Source organism: Parasteatoda tepidariorum, chromosome 4 (assembly GCF_982258835.1).
Source record: "Parasteatoda tepidariorum strain Cologne lab strain chromosome 4, Ptep-v5.0, whole genome shotgun sequence".
NCBI lineage: Eukaryota > Metazoa > Arthropoda > Arachnida > Araneae > Theridiidae > Parasteatoda > Parasteatoda tepidariorum.
In genome coordinates this window covers 90,382,156-90,407,435 of record NC_141758.1, presented here as the reverse complement: position 1 = coordinate 90,407,435, position 25,280 = coordinate 90,382,156, and the positions used below count along the sequence as shown (strand labels likewise).

Sequence of the window (25,280 nt, the reverse complement as noted above, 5' to 3'; positions counted from 1 at the left end):
TCAGAGGCTGAACTAGATCAGTGTTTCATTGAATGAACTTCCTTTTTCTCTATTCTTATTGGACAATTCGTATTCTTATCCGAGTAGACACATATTCTCATGGGTTGGATCTAGAATTGATTGATTTGTATTAGAAAGGTACAGATAGAGGTGACATCAGCTTAAACTTCTGTGCACCACAAACAAAGCGTAGTGAGACTCATAAGAAATCAGGCTAAATAAACATTTACATAAAAGCAGCACACGATCAAATTTTAAAGAAAAAACAGGTGATCATTTTGGAATTTCTTGGAGTCGATTGTTTTCCAAACTGAGTTTTTCTTCTCATATTCATCAGCATGCATTTAAAGTATTTTTTGTTTGTTCTTTTTATCATTTAGGATTATTCTTTTTATCAACTAGGAATAAAATGAGTAAAATAAAAATTATTATTGTACATTTCTAGTTGTATTAAAATCATATTTTAATGGTTGAAGAATTTTGTTGACTGCAATACATTTTAATATTTGACGGAAATCATATTTAATTCTTCAAAACTAATCTGAGCTTTAAATTTAGAATAGAAAAATAAATGCTCGATTCCACTAAATTTCAAAGTTATTAAGATCCATTAAATCTTTTATAGAATTTTGATTCTATTTGATTTAACGACATGTGTTAACTAATATCTAAGAGTTAATATTCAACATACAAACGTGATATTCAACATACAGAAAAAGACAACGCGAAAACTATGCATCTTTTTCCAGTAAAAAATAATATTTTAGTCGATTCAGAACTTTGCATAATAGATTCTGTATGTAGACTTATAAAACAAAATATTATAAGTCAAGCACGGAAGTTTTGCCGGGAAGCTAAGCAATTGCCGAAACCTAACGCTCTTCAATTAAATCTTCTCTAATAAATAACTATACACTTGCCCACTAGGTATAGAATTCTATGTCAGTGAGTACTAAACTTTGTCTAATGAAGCGAATTATCAGACTTCAAAGATTGTTTCACTCATATGGTAAATTTTCTGAAAATCACTATAATAATGAAGGATTGCGCTGTTACGAATTGACAGATTTTAATATAGGAAAAGCTAATATAGGAAACGGCAATCGAATATCTTTTCTGAGGTACAAAATTAATTTCGTAAATTACAGCGAATCTGTTTTCGACTACAAAAGAACTCAAGTTTCAGACAAATCTCTATTTTGAATCTCTATTTGAAATGGTAAATATTTGTATATGTATACAAGACGCGTTTTGTTCCAGTAACCGTAATACGTTGAAATTACGTTTCGATTCTGCATTGAATTGTCGCAAGTATGCCTCATTGCAAAAACTAAATATCAAAGCCATCTAATCATTATTTAACTGTTATTTACAATAAGGGGTACAGGCAGTATCATAAGCCTTTAAATAAATTCAATTTTGAGATTTTCATTCTAGTTATTTTACGAATTCTAACAACTTCCAGAGGTTTCTACGAAAATTCTAATTTTGAGGATACTAAATCAACGCTTCTGGATCATTAGATTAACGGGATTTATACAATAGAGAAATCTAAGCTGACGTCACTTCACTTTACTCTAAAATGATGGTAAAACAGCCGATAACAATCAGTCCATCCAATTAACAATAAAATTTACGGTAAAGAGCATTTTTTACCTTTACGGCCTTGAAACCGTTTACAACTAGCATGGTTAAGAAACCATGAATACTAAACTATGCTGGTTTTTAACTCCCATGGTTTCAAATATGTCAAATAGAAATTTAACTGGACATTAGAGATATTTTAGCAGATTTAAGGGGCTGCCATCTATGGGTGAATGAGAGTATCGTATTCTAATAAACCGGGGTCTCAAACGGAGTAGCGCAGGAGAATGGAAACTCTTCTTGTATCGAAGGGAAAAGTGGAAATATTGTGGTGACATCACAGTGACTCGAACCCTATTCTATCAGTCATGAGATTGACAGATTAACCCTCTCGGCTACAATATGTACTGATCTACAAGGAACTAAGTGGTTTCATTAGGTGGGCCTAGATGGTGCTATAAAATTCTTGTTGTTTAATAATATTAGTTGAAGCCAGTTAATAAACGTTTTTTCTTGCAATCAACAGTGTTAATTACATCTTATTTATGGTTATTTGACTGTTTTGTTTGAATATTGTAAAATTACAAAGAAAACAATTGATATTTAATCATTTTTGAAGAGAAATTTCTAACAGTGTGGTAATAATCGTTACACGCCAACTTGACAAATAGGTTTATGTAATGTCATCAACTTTCAAGGGAAAGTGGATTTTACTTGATTATAAATGGATTGGATATTTATTGTTTATTAACGCAAATGCAAAGATAAATAAAATCACATTATTATAATTAATTGAAAAAAATGAGTTATTTTGCAATTAACTGCAATTTTAAAATATAATGAAATATAAATTTTTAATGAATCAGAATTTAAATTGCTTACTAGTGTTTTTTCATTCATGGATAAAATTGAAAATTTGCTTTATTTCTATCTATTCACAGGCGAAATTTTGTTGTACTTATTGTTCTTTTAAACTTCTCGGCTGATTACTGTAAATAAGTGATTATTACTGTGAAGCTTAAATTAAGATTTGCTGCTTTTTTTTATCTGATAAAGCAAAATAGCTATCTCATTTTAATTTGCTTAAAAAATTAATTTTAGTGCTCTAAGCTAAACTTTTCGTAATACTTTTTAATCATGTTGTGTGAGTAGAACCATAAATTAACAGTTTTATTCACCTCTGGATTTAATTCGCTTAAACATAGTTCATCACATTTGAAGTTTTTTTTACCTATTTTTAACGCAATTGAATTATTTTTAGTCAAATTATTACTAACGCTGTAGTACTGAAATACCCTGCTAACTAATGAGATTATAAAAAAACCAAATTGCATGAAATATTTATAATTAAATACTGATATGTTTTACGAATACAATTCTAAACAACAATTTGAGCGTTTTACTTATTTATTTGAATAACAAGTGTATTCTGTTTCATGCTGTTAACATTTCAAAACTGAAGAAAGCTTTCGATTGCGTTTATTACTAATTAATAAAATAATCGTGTCATAATTCGTGTTTCTGCATAATATGCAACTTTGTATGAAAAAAATAGTTTACTACACTCACTAAAAATGCCAATTTTGACGTTTAAGTAATTAAAATTTGTAACGAAACTTACCTATAAATATGTCGTCTCTTTTATTCTAGTGAATTTAAGCTGTATTTTTGTAATGATTGTTGAATGCCCAATAAAATAAATTTATATTTATGCAATTACAATGCAGTAATGGTGTTGGTAATAGCTGATTAATTTCTTGACGAAGTAATTATATTAATGAAAATATTGCTAAAAATTAAGTTTTAAGTTCCGAAAACAACTGAATTTTTATACTAAAAATATATACTATGATTATAAAATTTGAAAGATAAAATTTTAAGTAACTTAATTTGCATAGATTTAGTTAAGTGTTATCGTAGGCAATATTAATAGCCTTGTTAATCTAAACATTTATTTAAAACTACGTAAATTTTGAAGAAAAAAATTAATAAAATTGGTATTTGGTATATTACGAAACTGATAAATATTTATAAAAATTATTTGCTATAGCTTTTACATAAAAAATTTTTTGATGGAGTTCAATATCAGAATATAATTCTTTTTTAATCCTCCATTTAAGTTTAGCATCGACATTTTAATCATAAAAAAAAATTCTATAGCTTATATCTGAAATTTACTTAAATTATTCATGGAATATTCGAAGAAGAATGCTCAATGTCCGGGTAAGAAAAATAAAAGCACTACCAACGCACTTCCAAGCCTTTCTGGAGCCAATTTGAGCTTTTCAGAATGTATATGAATATTCATAAAAGGAACTTCGCCAGCCATCTTAATTAGGTGTTTCCACTATTTCAATTTCTAAACACAGTCTTCGGTTATAGTACACACTCTCTTCCATTCTAAATTAACTGTCAAATTAACCCAAGCCATAAGAGCTTCGATGCTAAAATTTAACGCTTTACTTAGATATTCATGACCGGCGTAATAAGGATTCATATCAGTGAACTTCTTGCAGTGTTCTTTTAAACGGGAAGTAATTTTTGAAATTTAAATGCATTTATGTTATTTAATTCTTCAAAACTAAAAACTTAGTTAAAAAATAAAAAAGAATTATTTAATATACAGATATAGATTTTTAATAGTCACTCAAAATATAATATTTTTACGTCCTTATGAAAAGTATGGTGAATAAAGCTAAGTAAAGTTAGCAATGAATAATATGCTGAGAGGGGCAAGGCGAAAAAAAAAGTTTTATTGGACAATCTAACTGGTTTTGAATGTTTTTAATACTACCTCCCTCAAGAGTTACAGCACAGATTCAAATACCTATATTATCATCTATAATTAATTTTTGACAACAATGGTGCAACTTTCTGGAAAATTTGGAAAAATACATTAAGGCTGGTAATTTTTGAAAATCTTGTACATTCTTATTACCTTATTGTTAATGCTGGATCTTACCTTACTGTCACTCTATATTGCACAGGTAACATGTACAATAACTGTTTTACATGCCTAGTAATTCTTTATTCAGCAAAGCAAACGATACACAGATATAGCACACTTAAAAGGATATCCGTTGCGTGCCAATTCTTCCCGGAAGTTATGAGTATTCTTTGAAATTATCTTCTTTAGAGTTACTCAGGAGTTTTAAACATTCAGTACTCAAAATGAGAAAAAGTGAACACCGTGAATAATTTTAGATCAAAAGATTGGAATTTTACGTCCTAGGACTCAATTTTAGTGATTCGAAGGTTTAACCTTAAATATGCAAATTATTTAGAGCAGACGTTATTTTAAGTGACGAAATTAGACACAATAATGTATTTTCTCTTAATAACATACCTTCTTTTCGACCTATTCGGGTTCTTGATCCTCAAAATATGGGAGTAGTCGCAATCCAGAAAATATGCTCTCTATAGTTTTGTCCGGAGAACGATTGTAAATTTTAACCCCTTAGCACTAATTATTACGTATTGCATCATGTTTTGAAAAAAATTTAGTAAATCAAGGCATTTTTACCAACAATTACAAAATTTACTTATCTAATGATAAATTCACGCAAGAAATAATGTTTAATTATTATTCATACTTTTTTTACTATTTTACATTATAATAGTCAAAACAAATTGAACTGCAAAGTAGACAAATTTGAATGTCATTTTAAATTATGTAATTTTAAATGGCAAAATACAAAATTTGAAAGAAATCGGTTGAATGTTTCTCGAGAAATCAGATTTTAAACATAGTATTTATTAGATTTTGATAAATCGAATTTTTTCATGTTGCTCATATTGAAATCAACAATTGTTATATTTTTTCATTGAAATGGAATTATTTTTGGTTTTACAGATGAGTCGAAATGCCCAAAGAATATTAAATTATAGGAATCTAAAACTAAAAGGAATCTTGAAACGAAACTCAAATTGCAGAGGATTGTTGATTAAAGCTTAAAATCTTGAAAAATGCTGAATTGGAAGGAAAAAAAATTATTTCATGTGTTGTTCATTAAAACTTCGACCAGTTCTAAATTTTCAAATATTGTGTTTTTCAGCGGCATTTAAACCTTCGCAAAAAAATTATCTTTATAACAATATAGATTTGTATATAGCTTGTGAAATACAGATTAGTACTTTTAATGATAATATTTGGAAAACAGAATTTTTTTTAAATTTAAATTACCATTTTTTCTGTATTTTAAGATTTAACTAGCAATGTTAATAATTAATATTAATAATAATTAATAACACTGTTAATATAAAGATTCTTTACGCTGTATATGCATATTTTTCGGGAAAATAAATCATGCAACATTTTTTTAAATTCGTTTTTGCGGCAGAAATGAAATTTAGTTTAAACTTCAACTGTGAGTGTAAGTTCATCGCAACTGTAAAATCAAGCCGTATCGTGATTATTTGACATCTTGCATGAAATTGATTGCATGCTATCAGTGTCCATTTGCCATTTATTTATACATTACCCTGATACACACACTATTTCTTTCTATTCTGCTTACGTTTATTTCTTCCATATAAACTTAACCTGAAAGCAATTAAAGGATTTAAGAAAAAACTTATCAATTGATATAAAAGAAGATAACGTATTTTATTTTTATTTCAATTACTAGTGCGACATTACCTAAGAAAAACTGTTCATTTTTTAAATCATAGTGTTTTAACCCATGTGAATTTCAAATTTAAGCTTTATAATATTAATAGAACTTTTAATAACGAAAACGTTTATTGTGCACTAGTATTTCCATCTTCTTTTAGAAGGGTAAATATTCTGCTAAAAATTAAAAACTACTTAAAATAATTAAGCAATACCTATGTCATTAAATAAGTTTTTTGTCTCAAATTGCCAATTGGCTTTTTCATCTTATGAAGTTACTTAAAGTATAACTGTAAAATGGTTGATTGCTGTAAAATGTTTTGAAACAAAAATTCGTTTCTATTAACCAAACTTATACTTTAGGAAATACTAAACATATTTGTAGCTAAGAGTTTATTTCAAAGTCTCAAAAGACAGAGGTATAAGTGATTTTATTAAAAAGAAAATACAAACACCATGTCGGCTACACATTCAGTCCCTGGCCAAATGATTAGACGCATTATAAGATTCTATGTAGAATCTTAATTATCAGGCGATACTATACAGATTTATTGTTTTTACGAGACTGAAACCGGTTTGCACTTGTTTAAGTTCGTGTATTAATAGGAAAAATTGGACGATAAATAATGTAAATTAGACTATTGGATAAATTAGATTATATATTATATAAATATAGAATATTTATTATATCAGGTATTATATTAGTATATTATAATAATTGAACCAAATTACAATACTCACGGTAGTTTTTAATAATTACTTATATTGCACGAGTTTATATGCAATACTTTTATATATAAACATACATATAATGGGTTTTAAATGTTATTGGATTAGATTTCTTATTTAGTGGGATAGGAGATTTTTAATATTTTCCTATTTGTATTTATTTTTAACATATTGCATTACAATGTTAACCAATTGAAACACGAGCGTCAACAAGTGCAAACTGGTTTCAACAGCGTAAAAACAATAAAGCTGTATAGTATCACCTGAAAATTAGGATTTTACATAGAATCTTATAATGCGTCTAATCAATTGGCCAGGGACTGTACAACTATATCGATTTAAAAATTAAAACTAAGATTTATAATAAAAGTGAATGGGGAAAAAACTCCCAAACAATTATTTTTGTATGAGAAATAAATAATATAAAGGAAAATAAAGTCCCCGCCTCGAAATTTACTGCTCTTCTATTAAGCTGACTTCAATAGTTTTCGTCATCAATGTATTTCAAATGTAAGGAAAAATAGACGTTTATTGTAAATGTTCCTACTATACTTTCTTCATACAAATTTTTATTCAAACTGTAAGTAGAGATCAATTTTATCTCTCATTCTTTATGACAGTATATTGACATTATGTGCATTTCTTTATTTATTTACTTGTATTGAGGATGCATGCGGTCTTTGTGTCGTTTAAGATCACTCGGTTGAGCAAAACCTCTTTCACACAGGTGACACTTGTGGGGGAACTGTTTTGTGTGTTTCAGAATAACGTGTCTATTAAGAGTGGAAGAGTCTGTGGCCCTGTATTGGCAGGTGGAGCACTTGTAGGGTCTCTGCAGTGTGTGGATTCTTATGTGTCTGTGAAGAGCTGATGAATGGGTGAAATCTCTTCCGTAGGTGGAACATCGGTAAGGTCTGATGCCGCTGTGACTTCTCACGTGTATCTCCATGTCTCCTTTTTGAGTGAAGTCTCTTCCGCACTCTCCACAAGAGAAGGGTCTCTCTCCACTGTGGATCCTCAGGTGTGCCTTGAGACTTCCTTCTAGAGTGAATGTATTGTGGCAGTGTGGACATCCGTGTCTCCTCTCATCCGTGTGAGTAGTGAGGTGATTGCGGAGATGATCTGACCTGTTGGTGGAGTAGATGCAGTGGGGACATCGGTGCCTTCGATCGTGTCCCTGATGAGGATGTGTCCTCCTGTGTCGCTCCATGGCATCCACGGATGTGAACAATGAACCGCAGACATCGCATGCAACACCTTTTACGCCTATAAAATAAACATAAAATAAACTATGTTTAACTCGAATCTAACTGCAAGTTGTTGCAAGAATAAAAATAGCATTGAATGTAGACACATGAACCACACATGCAATATACTCTCGGAAGCAATTTTTGATACATATTTTTATGCTTTTCTCTAAAAAAATCATAAGAAAATATCAAATTTAATAAAAAATAACAATTTTTCGTACTTTCTATTTCTTTTTTCCTTCTTTTTCATTTATTGATTGCTTTTTGAAATATATATATATTCTGAAGAAAAACACTTTTAATGAGAAAAAAATCTAATCTTATGATATTGTTAAATTGTATAATTTTTGCAAAAACTGTAATTATAAAAAATATAACTGTTTTATTTTTTTAAAAAAGACGATAATATGATAGACACAAATGCTTTTTTCTTTTCTAATCGAACGAAAAAATATTTAAATTAAATACAATGTCATTAGTTATGACGCGTATGAATTATATAATAAGAATAACAATTTAGCATGAAAACCTTGCTAAGTTCGAAAAATATTAACGACATGTAAGTCACAGATTAAACTTCCTCAATGGTACATAAATAAAACTTAAAATGAAAATTTTTTTTAAAATAATTATAGTTTAATTTAGGATACAAAACTTTACTGTATAATCAAAAAACAGAAGCACTTTTAAAATTTTATCTGCTAATTTTAATTATCTTAACTTATTAGACATAGATTTCATCATTCGTACTTAATTGATTAGCTTCGATGTCCCTTTTCAAGCTGATTCCAAGATCAGCAGCATATTTTCCTCCATACCACACCAGAAGCTCTTGAAATGGTAACACTTCTCTGTAAGTCTTGTAATAGATTTGTTTCTTGTACTGTATTGCCACTAAATTTTGTTTCTCTTCTTTATCAGCACAATTGACGAATCTCAACCAGTTGGAAATATCCTTTTTGAACCCTTCAATATAATGATCCACTCTACCTCCCTTCCATACCTAAACAAAAATTAAATTAACATTATCAATTGAACTTAAAAGCTTTTAAGCATTAAATTTTAAATGAAACAATTAATTAATAGTCAAACTAGAAAAAATATGCTAAAATATATATTTCTAAAATTATAATCATAATTTAAAAAAGCATCTAATTTGAAAAATTGAAAAAAAAAATAAGTAACTACCATCCAAGAATAGCCAGATTTTTCTGCCTCTTTTCTTGTTCTAATAATCTTTCCCTTGTAAGGACCGAACACTGTTCCTATAGGCAATGGGATTTCTGTCCATATTCAAGTCCTGCTTTTGGAATGCTCGATATTCCAATAGAGAGAAAACTTGGAATTGTAAGCTCAGCTCGTTCTGATGAGTTTTTGGGAACCTATAAAGCCAAAAATTCTCAAAAACGATCTCATGCAAAGAAACAAATCTTGAATCACTTTTTTCTTTTCAAAAGATGATACTTTTAAAAGATTTTTATTTAAATTTAGATGATGATATAAAACGTTCAACTAAAACTAATCTTTTGTATTTTAAAAATTTTCCATATCCAATAGTTTCACCGCCTTTTCAGAATCAAACCGAAAAATGATACTACCCCTACCAAACCCTGGAAACATTTTTGGCCCAAGAAAATTGCAACTACTGTTTTTTTTTATCCAACACGAGTTTCTCATATTTAAACCTATAAAAATATCAAAAAATTTACTTAAAGATTATGCTTTGTACAGTGAGTTTGTACTTTAAACTATAACTTTAAACTTTTAAGCAATATTATGTAGCATTTATTAAAATGTATACTACTGTTGGTAAATGCAATATTATTTATATCAGTTAAATAAGAAGCCTGCGGATCGCACACATTCAATCGTTTACTTTAGATAATTCAAAAACAATTAATTAGTGTTTTTTTATTATATAATTTTTTTATACATCATTTTTTAATAAAGTAATTTAATGTTGAAAATTTCAATTTAAAATTACTATTTGTCTTGTAAAATATGATAAAAACATGTATCTATCTTGTTTGTCTTTCATTGGTGAACTTATAATTATCTGTTTTTATTTTATTTGTTTGTATGGTTATGTAAGAAAAATAAGAATAATTAATTCTGGGGAAAGTAATAATTCAAATAAGCTTTAAAAAAGAAATTTTATGGTCTTAAGAAAGAAGGAATTCTTTCTAAAGTTGTCTTTAGAATATAGTTTCCGTGTGCCCGAAATTTAAATTTATTTTAGAAAATATCGTGTAACAAATTTAAATCAGTTATAGGAATTTAAAAAAAAAACATTCATTTATAATATTTGTAGTCTGGTATACTTTTCAAAAGGCTGATGCAAACCTTGATCTTAAATCCAAGAACTATTTTTAAATTCAAATCCACTTGGAAACGCTTGAATATCTGTAGATATCGAATAAAGACTATGACTTAGGGCATGTCATTTTGTGATATAATGATATATCACTTAAACAAAATTCTCAATTTGTCATTCTCTGATAAAAAATAATTCAAAGAAAACTGCAAATAGTTGATAGATTCATACTTTCTGATCAACCTAATTTTTACTTTTATTTAAATTATTACTTTTAACCTATAACTATCAAATCAACATTTATTAATTCACTATTAAGAATTTACTACTTACTTTTCGATCACATACCCAAAGCATAGGGCCATGTTTTGGACAAGCACCTTTGTAGTCGCAGTCACAAAAATCACAATCTGCTCGTAGAAGAAACAAACCCCCAATATTCAAAATATACATTAAAAAAAATGACAATATAAATAAATATAAACTGAATTTTGCTGAATTAAAAAACTAATATTTTTGAAATTATTATGTTATATAGTTTTGACGATTAACAGAGCCAATAGAGATTTTGTTTTGTGAAAATTATGCATCTTAAATTACGAATTTGAAATTTGGTATTTTTTTAAAAAATATGGTAATTGTTTAACAGAAATTCTGGCTTTTAAAATCTTAGTTCTTTTAAACATTTTAGTAAGTACTTTGAATAAATTGCCGTTTTCTTTCTCTGCCACTATAATTGCCAAATTTTATCACATATTATAGAATCATATTTTAATGTTAGTTTTACCAAAATCATTGCCGAATCGTTTCGATTAAAATTACCGAGCTTTTAATGTACCCATAGAAACACGGTAAATTAAATCATATTCAAAGCATTCCATTTAATCATATTTTTTCTCAGAGTATTAATGTTATTATTGTTGTTATTTTATTTTATATTTTGAAATTTAACTTTGTTTTTAATTTGAGAAATAATTCATTAAATAAATGAAATTGAACACTATAAGATTCAAATAATAAAGTAAGATAGATAAAAGGAAACATTTATATTTCCATATTTGTATTACAATATGCTTGTTGGAATACGAAAATTTAAATTATTTTAACTTAAGTTTGTGTGATAGTTCTTTATCAATATTTTCTGAATGTATTGAAACATTAGCATGTATAGTAAGACGTGGTAAACTAAATAAATGTTAAAAAAAATAAGTTTTGCATTAGTGTAAATAAATTTTTATTTCAAGCATGATTTCGCAGTTTCAATCCGTTTAAATGCAAGAAAGTACGCTTTCGTCGAAATATTTATAGTATTATCATCACAATTTTTTAGTCACTGTTTTGATAACTTCACATTTTTTAAGAAACACCCTACAGTTTCAGAATAAAAAGCATTTTGACTTTCTTTTAAACTAGGACTTCATCTCTAAATACTTCAAGTTTCAAATTGATTAAACCTTTGATGGTAAAACAGGGTTAAACAAACGATTGAAATCAAAACAGTTTGTTATAATTTTAATTAACTTAAAGAAAGCAAGAAACTTAAAAAAGCCAACAAATAAAACTAAAAAATTAATATTCACATGTAATATGTCATCATCTATCATGTTTTAAAAATAATAGATAAGTTTTATATTTACACAAGAACTCGTCCTCGCTAGAGACATCTTCTTCTTCGTAAGATTTTTGCTTGATGTTCCTTTTAGGATAGCGACTTGGAATTTCAAGTTCTAAGAAAGAATAAACTGAACTCTTAGTCTTATATTTATTAATATTTTTGTTGTTGTTGTTTATAAATGATTAACATTGGCAATATTTTGAAATAGAAGCTCATGTCAGAATTAAAAAAGAGTCATTAAATAAGATAAAAACTTTTATCTTTCCTGAAATCGATAAAAAAAATGTTATTGCCTCAGTCAATTAAAAATGTCCATGATATATAATAGAAATTGAAATCACTTGTAACATTCTCTTGTTATAATATTAACATGAACTTTCGGAATAGTGTTCTATTCGCTCTCCTTTAAGTTTATTTCAGTTTATGCAATTTTAGCTTGAGAACTTCCGTTGGTCAAATAATTTTAGCACTATTATAAAATACACTTAATAAAGAGAATTCAATTTATAAAATAATTATTTATTATTATTCTGGATGTAGAATCTAGTTTCTTACTATTTCATCTAAAAATAATCTAAATATTTTGAATTCCAAGTTGTACAAACTTTCATTTCAGTTTTTGATACAGAATTTTCCAAAAGTACATGAACGCTAAACGTATATGTTACACCGATCTATAGAATATTTTTTGGTTATTTATCACTAGTACGCATTCACTGAGATCTATATATTTCGGGTTAATTTTTGTTACAAGAATATTTTGACTAAGTAAAAATGTATTTTTAGTGTAATTTTGAATACCCATTGACCATTGTACCAAAACTCTAATATTAGTATTTACATATAAGTATATATACCTATAAGTAGTGTGGAATTAGTAGAACACAACATAATTTTTAATGCTCAAGTTGACGCTTGGCATATTAATGTATCTATTATATATTAAGTGATGCGTTTGTGACCTAATGGCCTTAAATGTTTAATTCTTTCAAAACAAACTAGAAAAAAAAACCTATTTTTAAAAATAAAAAGACACAGTTCTAATAATTTGACATAGAGGACATATCATTAAAATTTTAGTAACAACGCTCAACTATCCAAGTCTGCCTTCTCAAACGAATGAACTCTTAGGGAAATTCGAAACGAATGAAGAATTGCCGTTATCTCAGTAGCTTCATGCACTTTAAGAAAATTCTAGATTAAATTACCTTAAAAAGTACCATCACTCATGCTGTCAGTACTTTTTACCTTAAATACATTTTTACTGGAATATATTACGAAACAAAACATCTGATATACCGTAGAATCACTCAAATTCAATAATTATAACTGCTAACATTACGGTATCATATTTTGCGGTGAAAATGAATTTTAAGATAAAATTAATTTTGCGGATGATGCAGCAACTTTGTACCTTAATTTAAACCAGACATTTTTAGAGTTAACTTGTTTATATGCTTGTTGTATGTCAAGATTTTGTACAATATGAATGAAAAAATGTTTGTTGCAATATACACGTATTTTCAAATTGAAAATATAATGTGTCATTGATTACCACTTGAATTCGAAGGAGGAGAGGTGGATATAATAACAGAATTTTATCAAGATTTAGTTCACATTGTTATTTATTCTTACATATATTAGTTATTTCATTATTTTACTGTAATATACTTTATTACGCGACGATTTTATACAAAGTCGAAAAATTAAAAAGAACATCCGATTTCCCAACTCCGTTCTCTATAATGTAAAATACTTATAAAGGAGTAATGATGTAAAATTATGATGGGTTTCTATATATTCTAGCATTTCCTATAAAAAAACACGTTTGCATTTTTAAATTAAATGAATCATTTTACCTTTGTCTATTTCGTATTCAGTGACCTGGTCATCTTCAGGTAAAAAGGGTTCCAAGTCTTTAAAATGACGCTGAGCTCTCTTCAGCAAACTCTTTGCAAGCTTCTTTAAGCCAAATTCTTTTGGATGAATCATTATCTCTGGTTCCTTGTGAAATGCAATGAATTTATTGATAAATAAGAAATATTATTCGATGTAAGTTATCTTTTACATAATTCATTATAACTAAATAAAGCAAATACAGCAAATGTATTTAAAATAAATTTTTCTCCTTGGAAACACAAAATACATCTTTGAACTAGAAGTGCAAAATGACATCGAGTATACTTTTCATTATGCCTTGAGTTTAATTCGATAAATATGCAAATATAGTGAACAGACGCCATCTAAAAAACCAATATTTTAAAATGGTAGTTCAAAAATAGAACACCATTTAAAATTTTTAAATAGCAATACTTGAATAGATTAACAAAACTCTTATCGAACATAAAATAAAAAAGGTAACAAATGTTTAAAGAACTGTAGTTTTATTTTTTTTATGACTTTTCAGCACATACTCAAGTAATAGATGCGTCATTAATATAAAAATAAATTTTTTCCGTGCCTATACGGATTAAAAGAAAATTCCTCAATTTTAATCGTAGGAAATTATAGAATAAGAAAAGGAAATATTTTAAACTCTGTTTAGAAAATTTTATCATAATAAATGTATTTAACAAACTGCCAGTGCTTGGTATTGACATAAATTAAAATGCATCGTCATGTACAATACGCAAGAAAAATGAACACCTTGAATAACCTTTGAGAGACTCCCTTTAAATATACAAAATAATTGTCTCCAAATAATAATCCTAAATCGCAATTTATTTTAAAAAATTTAGCAGTATTTCAATAATAAAGTGTCTGGAATTTGTGTAAATTTTTACAGGAAATTTTGCTAAAAATTCATTTTAGAATTTCACAACTTACATTTTCATCTTGTCTTAACTTTTTACGACGTTTCTTTATAATTTCTGAAAGAAAAAATATACTTTCATGTACCTTTTGTACAACAGCTCTATCATAAGTAAAATTGCATTTTTTTTAAAAAACAAGATAAACAATTATAACTCTTACTCTTTTGGCAAAGCTTTTCTTTTCTCTTTTGAGATTCAGATACAGCAAATAACTTGAAATTCGTTTTCTCGAAGTCTTTGACTATAAAAAAAAGTTAAGAATTTGGTTCATTAAAATATTTAATTGTACTATAAAGTAATAAGATTAAAAAAGTGAACGAAATCAATTTGAATTGCAGAATAATGCTAAAAACTTATGAAAGAGCAGTTTGTGCAGATAAATAAAGTCTTGGAAGCATATAAAATTCCAAAATATTTTATACTATTACTACTGTTACTAGAAGAAAATAGGTAATTTGTATAGAAGAAATCCTACTAGAATAAAATAGTAATTAGATATAGAGAAAATAGGCAATTCGTCGGATCACTTATTTTTTTATGTAACACGTCAGAGATCCACTGGATAAAATTTAAACTCTCAATACTTTATAAATTAAGTATTGAAAGAAAATAATAATTAAACAAAATTTTGTTATCATTTGAAAGAAATTCATGAATCTTTTTTTTTTACAAATGTACTGTTTCTCGTGCGCAAAACTTAAAACTATTGTTTTCAAGCAGTCAACCATAGGTTTAAAACAGTTTTTACTGATTATTTATTAAAAATTTTAACAATTGTTAATCCCTTCTCATATATTAAGGTTTTCTATAGCTAATAAAAATTTTAAGGAATGTCAACTTTGCATACGACTAAAATTAAAGACAGAAATTAAAAATTTGTACTTTCATGATAAAAACTACACTGGACATTCAAAATGCATGACTCTTTTTAAGGAAAGTTAAGAAAGTTACTAACATTTTCTCTTTTGAAAATTCAATTACTTCAGGTATTAAATCTTCTATTATGCAATAAATAACTGAATCATTCTAAAATTAAATAAAGTAATATCACTTTGCTTTAAAATCTGTTAGTTACTAATTTGGCTGAGCAAAAAATTAAGACTATTGAAAATTCGGTTGTAATTTTTTGTGAGCTCAAAAACGCTTATAATATATTGCTGATATTTTTTCTATCTTCTAACCACTTATCTCCTCCAAAAAGTCGGAAATACGCATCATTCTGTACCTCTTTATTACTGAAGTATTAAATAATATTGCAAGAAATGTTTTACAATTTCGAATTTCTGTTTTACTGTATAATAAGATTTAAAAAAAAGTAAGAATTGCTTATGAGTAAATATGAAATATGAATTGTAAAAGAATTTTTATATTTTAAATGTTAATTTGCTCCTGAAACAAGAACAAACATGCACAATGTTATTTTATAGTCCAATTTGGTTACGATAATGAATAAAACTAATATTTTTTTAAAAAACAAATTGAATTTTAAAATATGACGTTTCATCTAAATACAGTGCAATACTGCATTAAATTGCAGTTTCAAAATTGCTTTTATGCAAAATTTCGTTATGCATAATAAAACACACATACGCTTACGTGCATGTTCTTGACTATATTAATTTTGAATATCAAGTAAATATAAATTTAAAATCTTCATAAAGATCACATAACTAATAAGTCTAAAGTAAAAAAAAGTAAAAAATTGCTTCTGTTTATCCGGAAATTTACCCAAATAAATTACATGTTCTGGCATCTATTGTAATCACCAAAAATTTTAAGGGTCCGCGAATGTTTCAGTGAGGGTAGAACTATACATTTTCCTTAGGGCGGTTTTAGAAGCTGAGAACCAAGATCCGCGCATGTGGACCGAAGTAATGAAGAACTTAACTACTGTGTAAATTTAAAGTTGGAATTCAAAATTAATGATAAAAATTCAAATTAGACTTTAATTTTAATTCTAAATAAACAACAATACGTCATTGAAAATAAAAAAAAAATATATAAACGGCAAACAAATCCAAGTGAATTGCACATAAAGTATTTTTTTTTCAATTTATAAGTTTGAAAGGTAAGAAAAAAATGCATTCTTAAAATTTAAAAGTCAATAACAGTTAAAAGCAAAAACTAACTATTTGGAATATTATTTCAATTACATACTTCTTTTATTTAAAAAAAAATATTTTACATTTTCAGCATATATTATTTTCGCATGTTTCAAGTATGACAGTAACATGACAATAAATGAAATTTTATGACTTATAAATTACATTAGGATGATATTTTAATTCATCTTTTCTTCTATTTTTATCAAGATACCTAATGTTACATTTCTTTTAATCAAACATAGTTTATAATAGCGAAACTAGCATTTAAAATTGTAAAATAATGAATGATGAATAATATTTTGTTCAACGCCTTACCCTTTTGTTGTCTTTTAGGAATACTCAGTTTATTTCTTGGAAATTTGTTTATTTTTGAAGGAGCTTTTTCCGCAGGTTCCAGAAATTTAGGAAGTTTCGAAGCAACCCCTAAAATTAAGTTTATTCAGAACAACAAAATTAATAAAACAAGAGTTGCATCATTTTTATGCCTTATTACGTTAGCAACATTTTCTGCACGTAATCAATTATTTTTATCACAATACCATCACAAAATTTTAGTTGATTATGTCTTTATGTACTAAAAATTTGGAACATAATGACAATAAAAAACACTTAGATACTTTTCAATGTTTCATGCCAGTAAAAATTTTGTTTTATTCCTATTACCTTAAAAAAATGCAATAATTGGTTAAATTGTGTTTTTTCAGTTTAAATGCTCAGAGTATTTCTTGTATAACTTTCAAGAGTAAAGGTACATGATAGTTTTGTTTAAAAAAATTTCTCTTATCAGTGATTTTTTGAAATATATAAGACATTTTGCTTTAATTTAACAAAAAGTAAAAAAAAGCATTATTTCTTACAAATTTTACCATTTAATGTAAAGAAAACAATTTATTTGATGTGAATTTAATGACTAAAGTACATGTATTTTATATTTGCAAAAAAAATGAATTAGTAATTTATGTACTTTGTATGAAATATATTTGATCATTTAACGGAAATTTTCTTGCTCTTCTTTTTAGACTAATTAAGTTGAATATCTAGAAGAAAAAAAATATTTAAAATAATTTTCTACTTCTAACAAATGCAAATAAACTTAATTATTATATAGAGTATCAAAATATATAATTCTATAGGATAGCTAAATTCCAATAATAAGATTTCTCTGAATTATTTTAATGATTAACCTATCACTTTTTAAATAGACTAAAGTACCGTTCATGTCCTGGATTCCACAAGAGAACGCAATATTATTCCTATTATCATGTAAATATAAGTAGCTGCTATCATTATTACATTAACGATATAACATTGTAAACTAATTACATATTACTACTATATTCTTATAGAAAAATACCTTAGAAGGTAAAGTAAAATAATGGAATTCCAAAATATACTTAGTAATAAAATCATTTTTAGACAAAATTATTTTGAATCAAGATGAATTTTTTAAAAAAAATGGCACCCATCAGCTGAGACATGTGATTTCTATGAAAGGTTTTTGAGGTACTGGCGCAACATCTTCAAGAAAAAACAAATAAATTGTTTAACCGTGTGACCATGGTCCAACCTACCCCACAGCCTTTTTCCAAAAGAATAATTTAAAAATATATCAATAAAATTCATATTCCAATTTTTTTTTGCTAAAACTATTAATGTAGCCCCTAATTTTTAATGCATTACAGGTGAAAATAAAATTTCAAAAGACATAAATGTTTAGCATATACTGTATTCAATAATCATATAGTTAAGCATAATCCTCTATAACTGGTTTGATTAATAAAGTATGAGAAGTTTTTCTGTTAATCGCAAGCTTAATTTGTCTACACAGACCGCACAAAAAAATTCAAAGAAAATAACTAATAAATTTATTTTACATGTGGAATAATAATATATTGAAATAAATTCCTATTAGACTTGTAGGTGAATAAATTTAAAACATTCTATTTTGGAATTGGATTACAAATCATTTGAAAATAACTAAAGATCTACATTAACTAATGCTTAAAAAATTGCTGTAATTATTCAATGTTACTGTATAAAGATTATTTACATCTGAAAGACAAATATGTCCACATTAATATCATTATGGAACATCCTATCAAAAATCCAAAAGAATTCTCAAGAAAATAAAACATACCTAAGGATTTTAGAACTTCCCAGTTTCTAATTACATTTGAATACCGCTTTCTTTCGTACTCACTTAGAGATTCCCAGTTACTTCTACAAGGCAATTTATTTATTTCACAAGTTTCACTCATTTTTCACGTGAATACAACACACCAAACATCGACATTTAGAACAACTTTATACTATGAAATATCACTTGCTTCCTGACGAGATTAATTTCTTTACGCAGACGATAAAAAAGCATTTAGAAAGAAAAGTTTGAGTATTATTATTATATTTTAAAAATATGGATTGCAATTCGAGGGGAAATTTTAACAAATTTTATTTTATAAGTTTAGAATTAATTTAATTCTTATAAATTGTAATAAATAAATAAAAACAATTATAGTGACATTTTTTGGATAAAAAATAATATTATAAACTGTTCTTCTCTTCTCAACTAACTCTGGAAAAAGAAAAAAAATCGTTTGAGCTTATTTTTATTTAGAAATGCAATTTTTTAAGAAGTGGGCAGACGATAATCCTTCATCAAATCATGTGAAATAATTTCAAGTAGAATCACGTAAAGTATGCTAGAAATCCATAGGAATATTTTTATAAAGAAGTTTTTCATTTTTTTCATACTTATATTGAAAGATAATAAAATAAAAAGTGAGAGCAATGTTTTAAAAATAAAGGTAAGAAGCATATAAGTAAATGAAACAATGCTGAATTTTATAAAAATAACTTAGTCTTCATCCCGATTTAATGAACAGAATTAGTGATAAATCTCAATGTTAGGTATCAAACGTATCATTTCAAGTGTAGTTACTAATGAAATCAAAAATTTTTAAACTTTGGACTGAAGTGAGAAAAATTTATTTTCTTAAGAACATTTCCTCTTCATAAAATATGCTGGATTTTGATTACGGTTCCGAAATTTTTTTTTCTTTTTTTTAAATTTTGTTTCTTCATGTACGCTTGCTTTAGCAGTAGATCAACTTCATCGATTAGATTAACTCCAACAGAGATGTCCGAGTCAGAGGCTGAACTGGATCAGTGTTTCACTATCATTGAATGACTGTCTTCACAGATTTCAGTTTGCACTATTTTCATTGGACAATTCGCATTCTTATCCTAATAGAAACATTATTGCATCTCTAATAAATTGATTTCAAGTGGAAAAGTAAGTGAAGTGACGTCAACACCACAAACAAAAAGTAGTAAGAACATTTACAGAAAAGCTGCACAAATAAAAATAAAACCTGATGATAATTTTGGAACTTCTGGGCTTTGAAGTTAGAGTTTTTTCTTCTCATTTTCGTCAGCGTGCATTCAAAGTATTTTTTAGTTTTTTTATAACTTGATCATAGTTTGGCGAGGATTTTAATATAAATATAAATACTAACAATGAAAAAGAATTTTGGGCCATTTTAAAAAACATATATTGGCTGGAAGTAAAAATCAATCCAGCCAACTGAACGGTAAAAGGACAAACATCAATTGAAGCAGTTTTTACAGCTAATTTTTTAAAATGATGTAGCGTTTATCAAAGTCTATGCAGAAAAAAAGACTATCAAGTCTATCCATACCTCTAGGTAATAAGTGTCACAGTTAAGCAATCACAATTTTCTCACTATTGTAACTAATTCTCATCATATTTTAATTAATTTTTTTCTTAGCGAATAATTTTCAGTTTTGTTGCTAATAATGTAGTAAATTACAAATGTACAGAAATTTGCAACTTAGTTTTTGACAAGGTTTTATTAAAATATGTAGTAAGAGTAATAAAAGCAGTGTGCGGGTTAAAGCTTTCAATTTATCTTAATGGATTGCGAGGACCTTAGAGTGTGACCAAAGAGTCAGAGAAACAAAAAGCTGCTACAGACTTTTTAATTAATAATTAATTTTATGTTTACGCATTATTCGCTAATTTTGGGCCCCTTATTTCTTTTTACACCTTGAATATCAACAACGGATATAATGATACCGCTGAAAATTTGCAAGCAGATGTTGATTCACTACTGCAAATCAGCAGTTAGCCAGAAAGTTTTCTTGAAATATTTTTCTTATTCTCACAATTAAACTAAACTCTTTCCAGGTCTCCATGCTTACTTTGCTAATCAGTACTGAATTGTGTTATAAGAATATGCCGCTAAAGCTTAGTTGTTCGATTCTATTTTACTCTTAAGCAAATTATGTATCTATCCTTATAATATCATCATTCCACTGTCCTAGACATATTTAGTCTATCCGTTCAAAAAAGGCAAGAAAAGAGAGCAACGTCTAAACCAGAATTTATTTAAAACACGTTAGCCATGGTCATAACTCGGTAGTTACAAGTAACATTCCTTAATAATTCCCGCCTGGCTATTATCAAAAGACATTAAGGTTATATTTTATTCATGTATTGTTTTGTTTTTTCAGTTTTACATTTTTAGTAACCAGTTACGCTTGTATAAATAATTTAGAAAACTACATATCTCTACACTGAGAAAAAAAATATGGTCAAACTGCAAAAATATGGTACATTTTGTTGTGTTTCTGTCTCTGGCAACATCAGAAAGCACAGTAATTTTTAACGAAGCGCTTTGGTAATTATTGGGGCAAAATTAACAATAAAATATTGTTTTATAATATGTCATCAAATTTGGTAAATTCTATAAAGTTTGGCGATTCTATCATAATACCTTAAAGCAGGGCATGAAAGCCATTTTTAGGTTAAATTTATTTTTCAATTCTGCATTTTTACTAAATGTGTGGCTATAAGATCTTTAATTTTGGAAGCTATAATTTCGTGTAAATTATTACAAAATGAATAAAAAGTGACTAAATAAGCGGTTTAAATACCGTATTTTTTTTTTACTAACCATGATTATTTTTCGTTTTTTTTTTTTTTTTTTGCCAAAAATATCAATACCATAAAGCACGATAATTTTAACAGATTTAATACTTACGATTGCACGATATTTTTAACAGATAATTATTTTTATTCTATAATACCTAATAATCTGATGTTTGAGTAACTTTTATAAGGTGTGGAGAAGTTAAAGTTGAAATTGATTCGCATTACTTAACATCTGGACTAAATGTTTAAGAAAGAAAAAAGAAAGAAAAGTTAAGAAAGAAAAATAGATAATAGAATCTAAAAAAGAACATATGATGTACGCCATTCAATGACATTTTACACACCAGTAAAATTTTTGTAACTAGCACCCACTATAGTTGCATGACCTTAGAGTTTAGATTAAAATGGCAGCTTTTACATTTAGTTTTGGATGAATTTAAGAAGTTTAAATCATTTCAATCCACTTAATATATATAGACCATATGTTCAAGATGGAGGAAAGAGAGTTAGAGCTGACGCCAAGGGTCTATTTAAAACATTTCGTGATGTGAATAATAGCTATGTAAATCGATTCACCTCATCAGAATTTGAAAGTCAGTATCTAGTAAAGATGAGAGGACAGATGGTCCCAACAAGATCGGTTGAAAAATCGTTTTACTTTGAGAACGAATGTTAAGTAGTCAAACTTAGGTTCAAAGTTGTTGAGTATATATTATTTGACCAGAATTATTGAAATCAAGTTTTTAAAAAATATTAAGAATATTTAAATTTTTCAGAATAATCATTAAAAAAGCTTTGCTAAATTTATTTTTTTAAAAAGTATTATTTATTACTCTGTTAATCAGAAACCATTTTTTTAAATGTAAGCTAAAACATATCTGTTTGGATTTTTTTCCCTAAACTATTTTTATACTTAAAGTTTTTCAACTAAAAATGATTTATTCACTTTTTTTTTATTCAATTCGCTTGATTGAAGGAACTATAAAGGTTTTCCAAATAAAAGAAAAACACTTAAAACTGTTAGATATACAGATGTGACAGAACTTAAGAATTATGAATAAAGATATGAAGAGTGTACCACAGCTTGCAAATAACAGTTCGCATGAGAGCATTTAAAGTGAACCAAAAGTTACGCTAAAACTGATGCTCTTAGAGGGAAGTTTATGATAAAACGGATGCATTTTCGATGCTAGGTTATGTTAAAATGGATGCTCAATTACGCGATATTCAATGAAGGAAAATGTGGGCATTTATCATAAAATATTTGCTAGCTAAAACAAACACTCACTATCTAGGGCTAAAAAGGGGATAAAATATTCTCTACGAACATGATTCTATATCAAGTCCTTCAACTAATCAACTTGATCGTCTTTTTATTCTATTGCTGTTGTTGATAAAATGATTAGACAAAATCGAAGATTAGGGACTTTCAACATTTGTACAGTACTTTGCCAGACATAAGTAAAGGAATGGTGCAATTGTTTTATATTAAAAATCGCCTAGTAAAATCTCCAAATCATCTTCTAAATATAATCTGTTCTACACGCATACTTCTTACATAAACTTTACATATCCTATAAATGTTTTCATATAAACTGGTTAATCAGTTATTGCCAGAATATAGTGTACTACGCTTACCTTTCTTTCTAACCTTGAAGGGTGGTACTGCTATAATTATTGTATTTCGGACTTTCTCTCATTTTCATTTATTTATACACATATAACTAATAGGTTAAGCCATTAATATCACTACATTTCCAAATAAATTCTATATCAACGTAAACACAACTCTGCAATAAAGGGAGAGCCGCCTTCACGTTTTGACATTTTTGTAAATGTCTCAAGAAATACTCAGTGGATTGTTTTATAACTTTAGAGTTCTTTAGTTCACGCGATTTTTCAATATGGTTTAAAGCTTCCAGCCGTTTGAGGGGACGACAGTAAATTACGAAAGAAATCAAATATTTTTAAACAACGTATGTCAGAAGATCAAGCAATGAGCTTGTAACATGTATCCATTATTTTAATTGTTATTTGCGATAACTGCATAATTTTAGCATAAATATTTGGAAAGTTTCCAAAGCATGAAACGGATAGTTCCAGTTATTTCATCTAGGCAATTCCTATCCTGAGTTTTGAATAAATTGATTTGACTATCTGCAAATAGTATGATGTTATTAAGTGAAAAATCACCAAATACAATTCAATAGCAAAAGCTTCTGCCTGGTTGTTGGAACAGTTCGAATGTAGTTTGAATGACTTTTCGGCGATCAAGCTATATTTATAAAAAGCTAAGAAAGCAGAGATGCCATTTGCTCCAGACAGGGGCTAAATATTTTCGAGTGGTAGTCCTTTAATGCATGGTTCTTGGTTAAATAAATATGATTTATAGGGCTTTTACTCGCCACTACAACTAAGTAATTAGGAGCTTTACGAGATACGTAAAAAAGTTGGCAAAATTAACCGATAATCTGCAAATTTTAGTTTGTAGTTCTCTACCGTTTCTTTGAGAAAAAAACTTCAAATACAAAGCAGTAGGCATCTCTGCTATTTAATCATACAATCTCATATAATTTTACCAATTTGAAAGTTCCTATAAATTTGATTAAATTTAATTTTGAAGTTGTTTTAAAAACCATCATCCTTAACAAATTCTACTCTATCAGATTTTGCTAAAAATTTATGTCAAAGTACAATTTTTCCATATACATAACTTTTTTGTGCTACTTGGAGAATTTGTTCTAAGGTAGTTTTTACCCACAATACAGAGGATACCAATTTTTTCAAATGTTTAAACGTTTTAAAATTAAATATCAGTTACAAAACACATTACTAATCAGATTTTGAGCTTTGCTCAAAATTACATTTCCACAAAAAAAAAATTCCCCTCAAAATTCTCCATAAAGATTTTAATAATTTACAACATGACCAGCTCATATAATTAATACATTCTTGGAAGCTTCCTGAGCAGAGATCAGATTTAATCACCCTTTAATACATTTTAGGAATCAGAGAATTTAACATTCTCAGAAATTAATTATGATTCTGTATTTCAGATTAGACAATGTTATCATTTATCAAGAAGGGCTTTTGAATCCATGTTTGACAATTATCTCACCCCCCCCCCCTCAAACGTAGCTTAGGATCGCATTTGTGTTGCGTAAGCTGTAATCCAGATAAAAATAAATTAAAATCAAGACATGATTGTCATAATTTCCTTATTAATTAATTATATATGGTCAATGTGATTAAATAGTTCGTATAGCATTGGGACTTGGGTGTGCCTCTTTGTATATGTGTTACG

The 25,280-nt window shown here is 27.4% G+C and overlaps 2 protein-coding genes across 2 annotated transcripts in view; both read right to left on the bottom strand.

The window, feature by feature from the left end:
* Nucleotides 1-14,096, bottom strand: part of LOC107440373 (histone-lysine N-methyltransferase PRDM9-like) — a 29,693-nt gene extending 15,597 nt beyond the window's left edge. Inside the window, exons 1-3 of the mRNA XM_087162295.1 lie at nt 13,964-14,096; nt 12,127-12,216; nt 10,823-10,899 (exon numbers count right to left, since the gene is read on the bottom strand). Coding sequence (XP_087018421.1) covers nt 10,823-10,899; nt 12,127-12,216; nt 13,964-14,096 — 300 coding nt within the window. The remainder of the gene's footprint in view (nt 1-10,822; nt 10,900-12,126; nt 12,217-13,963) is intronic.
* LOC122273179 (uncharacterized) lies at nt 7,372-9,466 on the bottom strand. Its single transcript, XM_087160424.1, has 3 exons — nt 9,434-9,466; nt 8,926-9,178; nt 7,372-8,191 (listed from the first exon to the last, which is right to left on the bottom strand). The coding sequence occupies exons 1-3, from the start codon at nt 9,464-9,466 to the stop codon at nt 7,578-7,580; spliced, it is 900 nt and encodes a 299-aa protein (XP_087016550.1). The 3' UTR covers nt 7,372-7,577.
* Nucleotides 14,097-25,280: the final 11,184 nt, after the last annotated feature.

Bases quoted from the DNA above. Each gene is read 5' to 3' on its own strand.
- LOC122273179 (XM_087160424.1), bottom strand. From the start codon at position 9,466: ATGGACAGAAATCCCATTGCCTATAGGAACAGT. The intron at 9,179-9,433 runs GTTCGGTCCTTA...ATTTTTGTTTAG, and splicing joins CCATTGCCTATAGGAACAGT to GTATGGAAGGGAGGTAGAGT. The intron at 8,192-8,925 runs GTACGAATGATG...TTTATTTTATAG, and splicing joins CATCGAAGCTAATCAATTAA to GCGTAAAAGGTGTTGCATGC.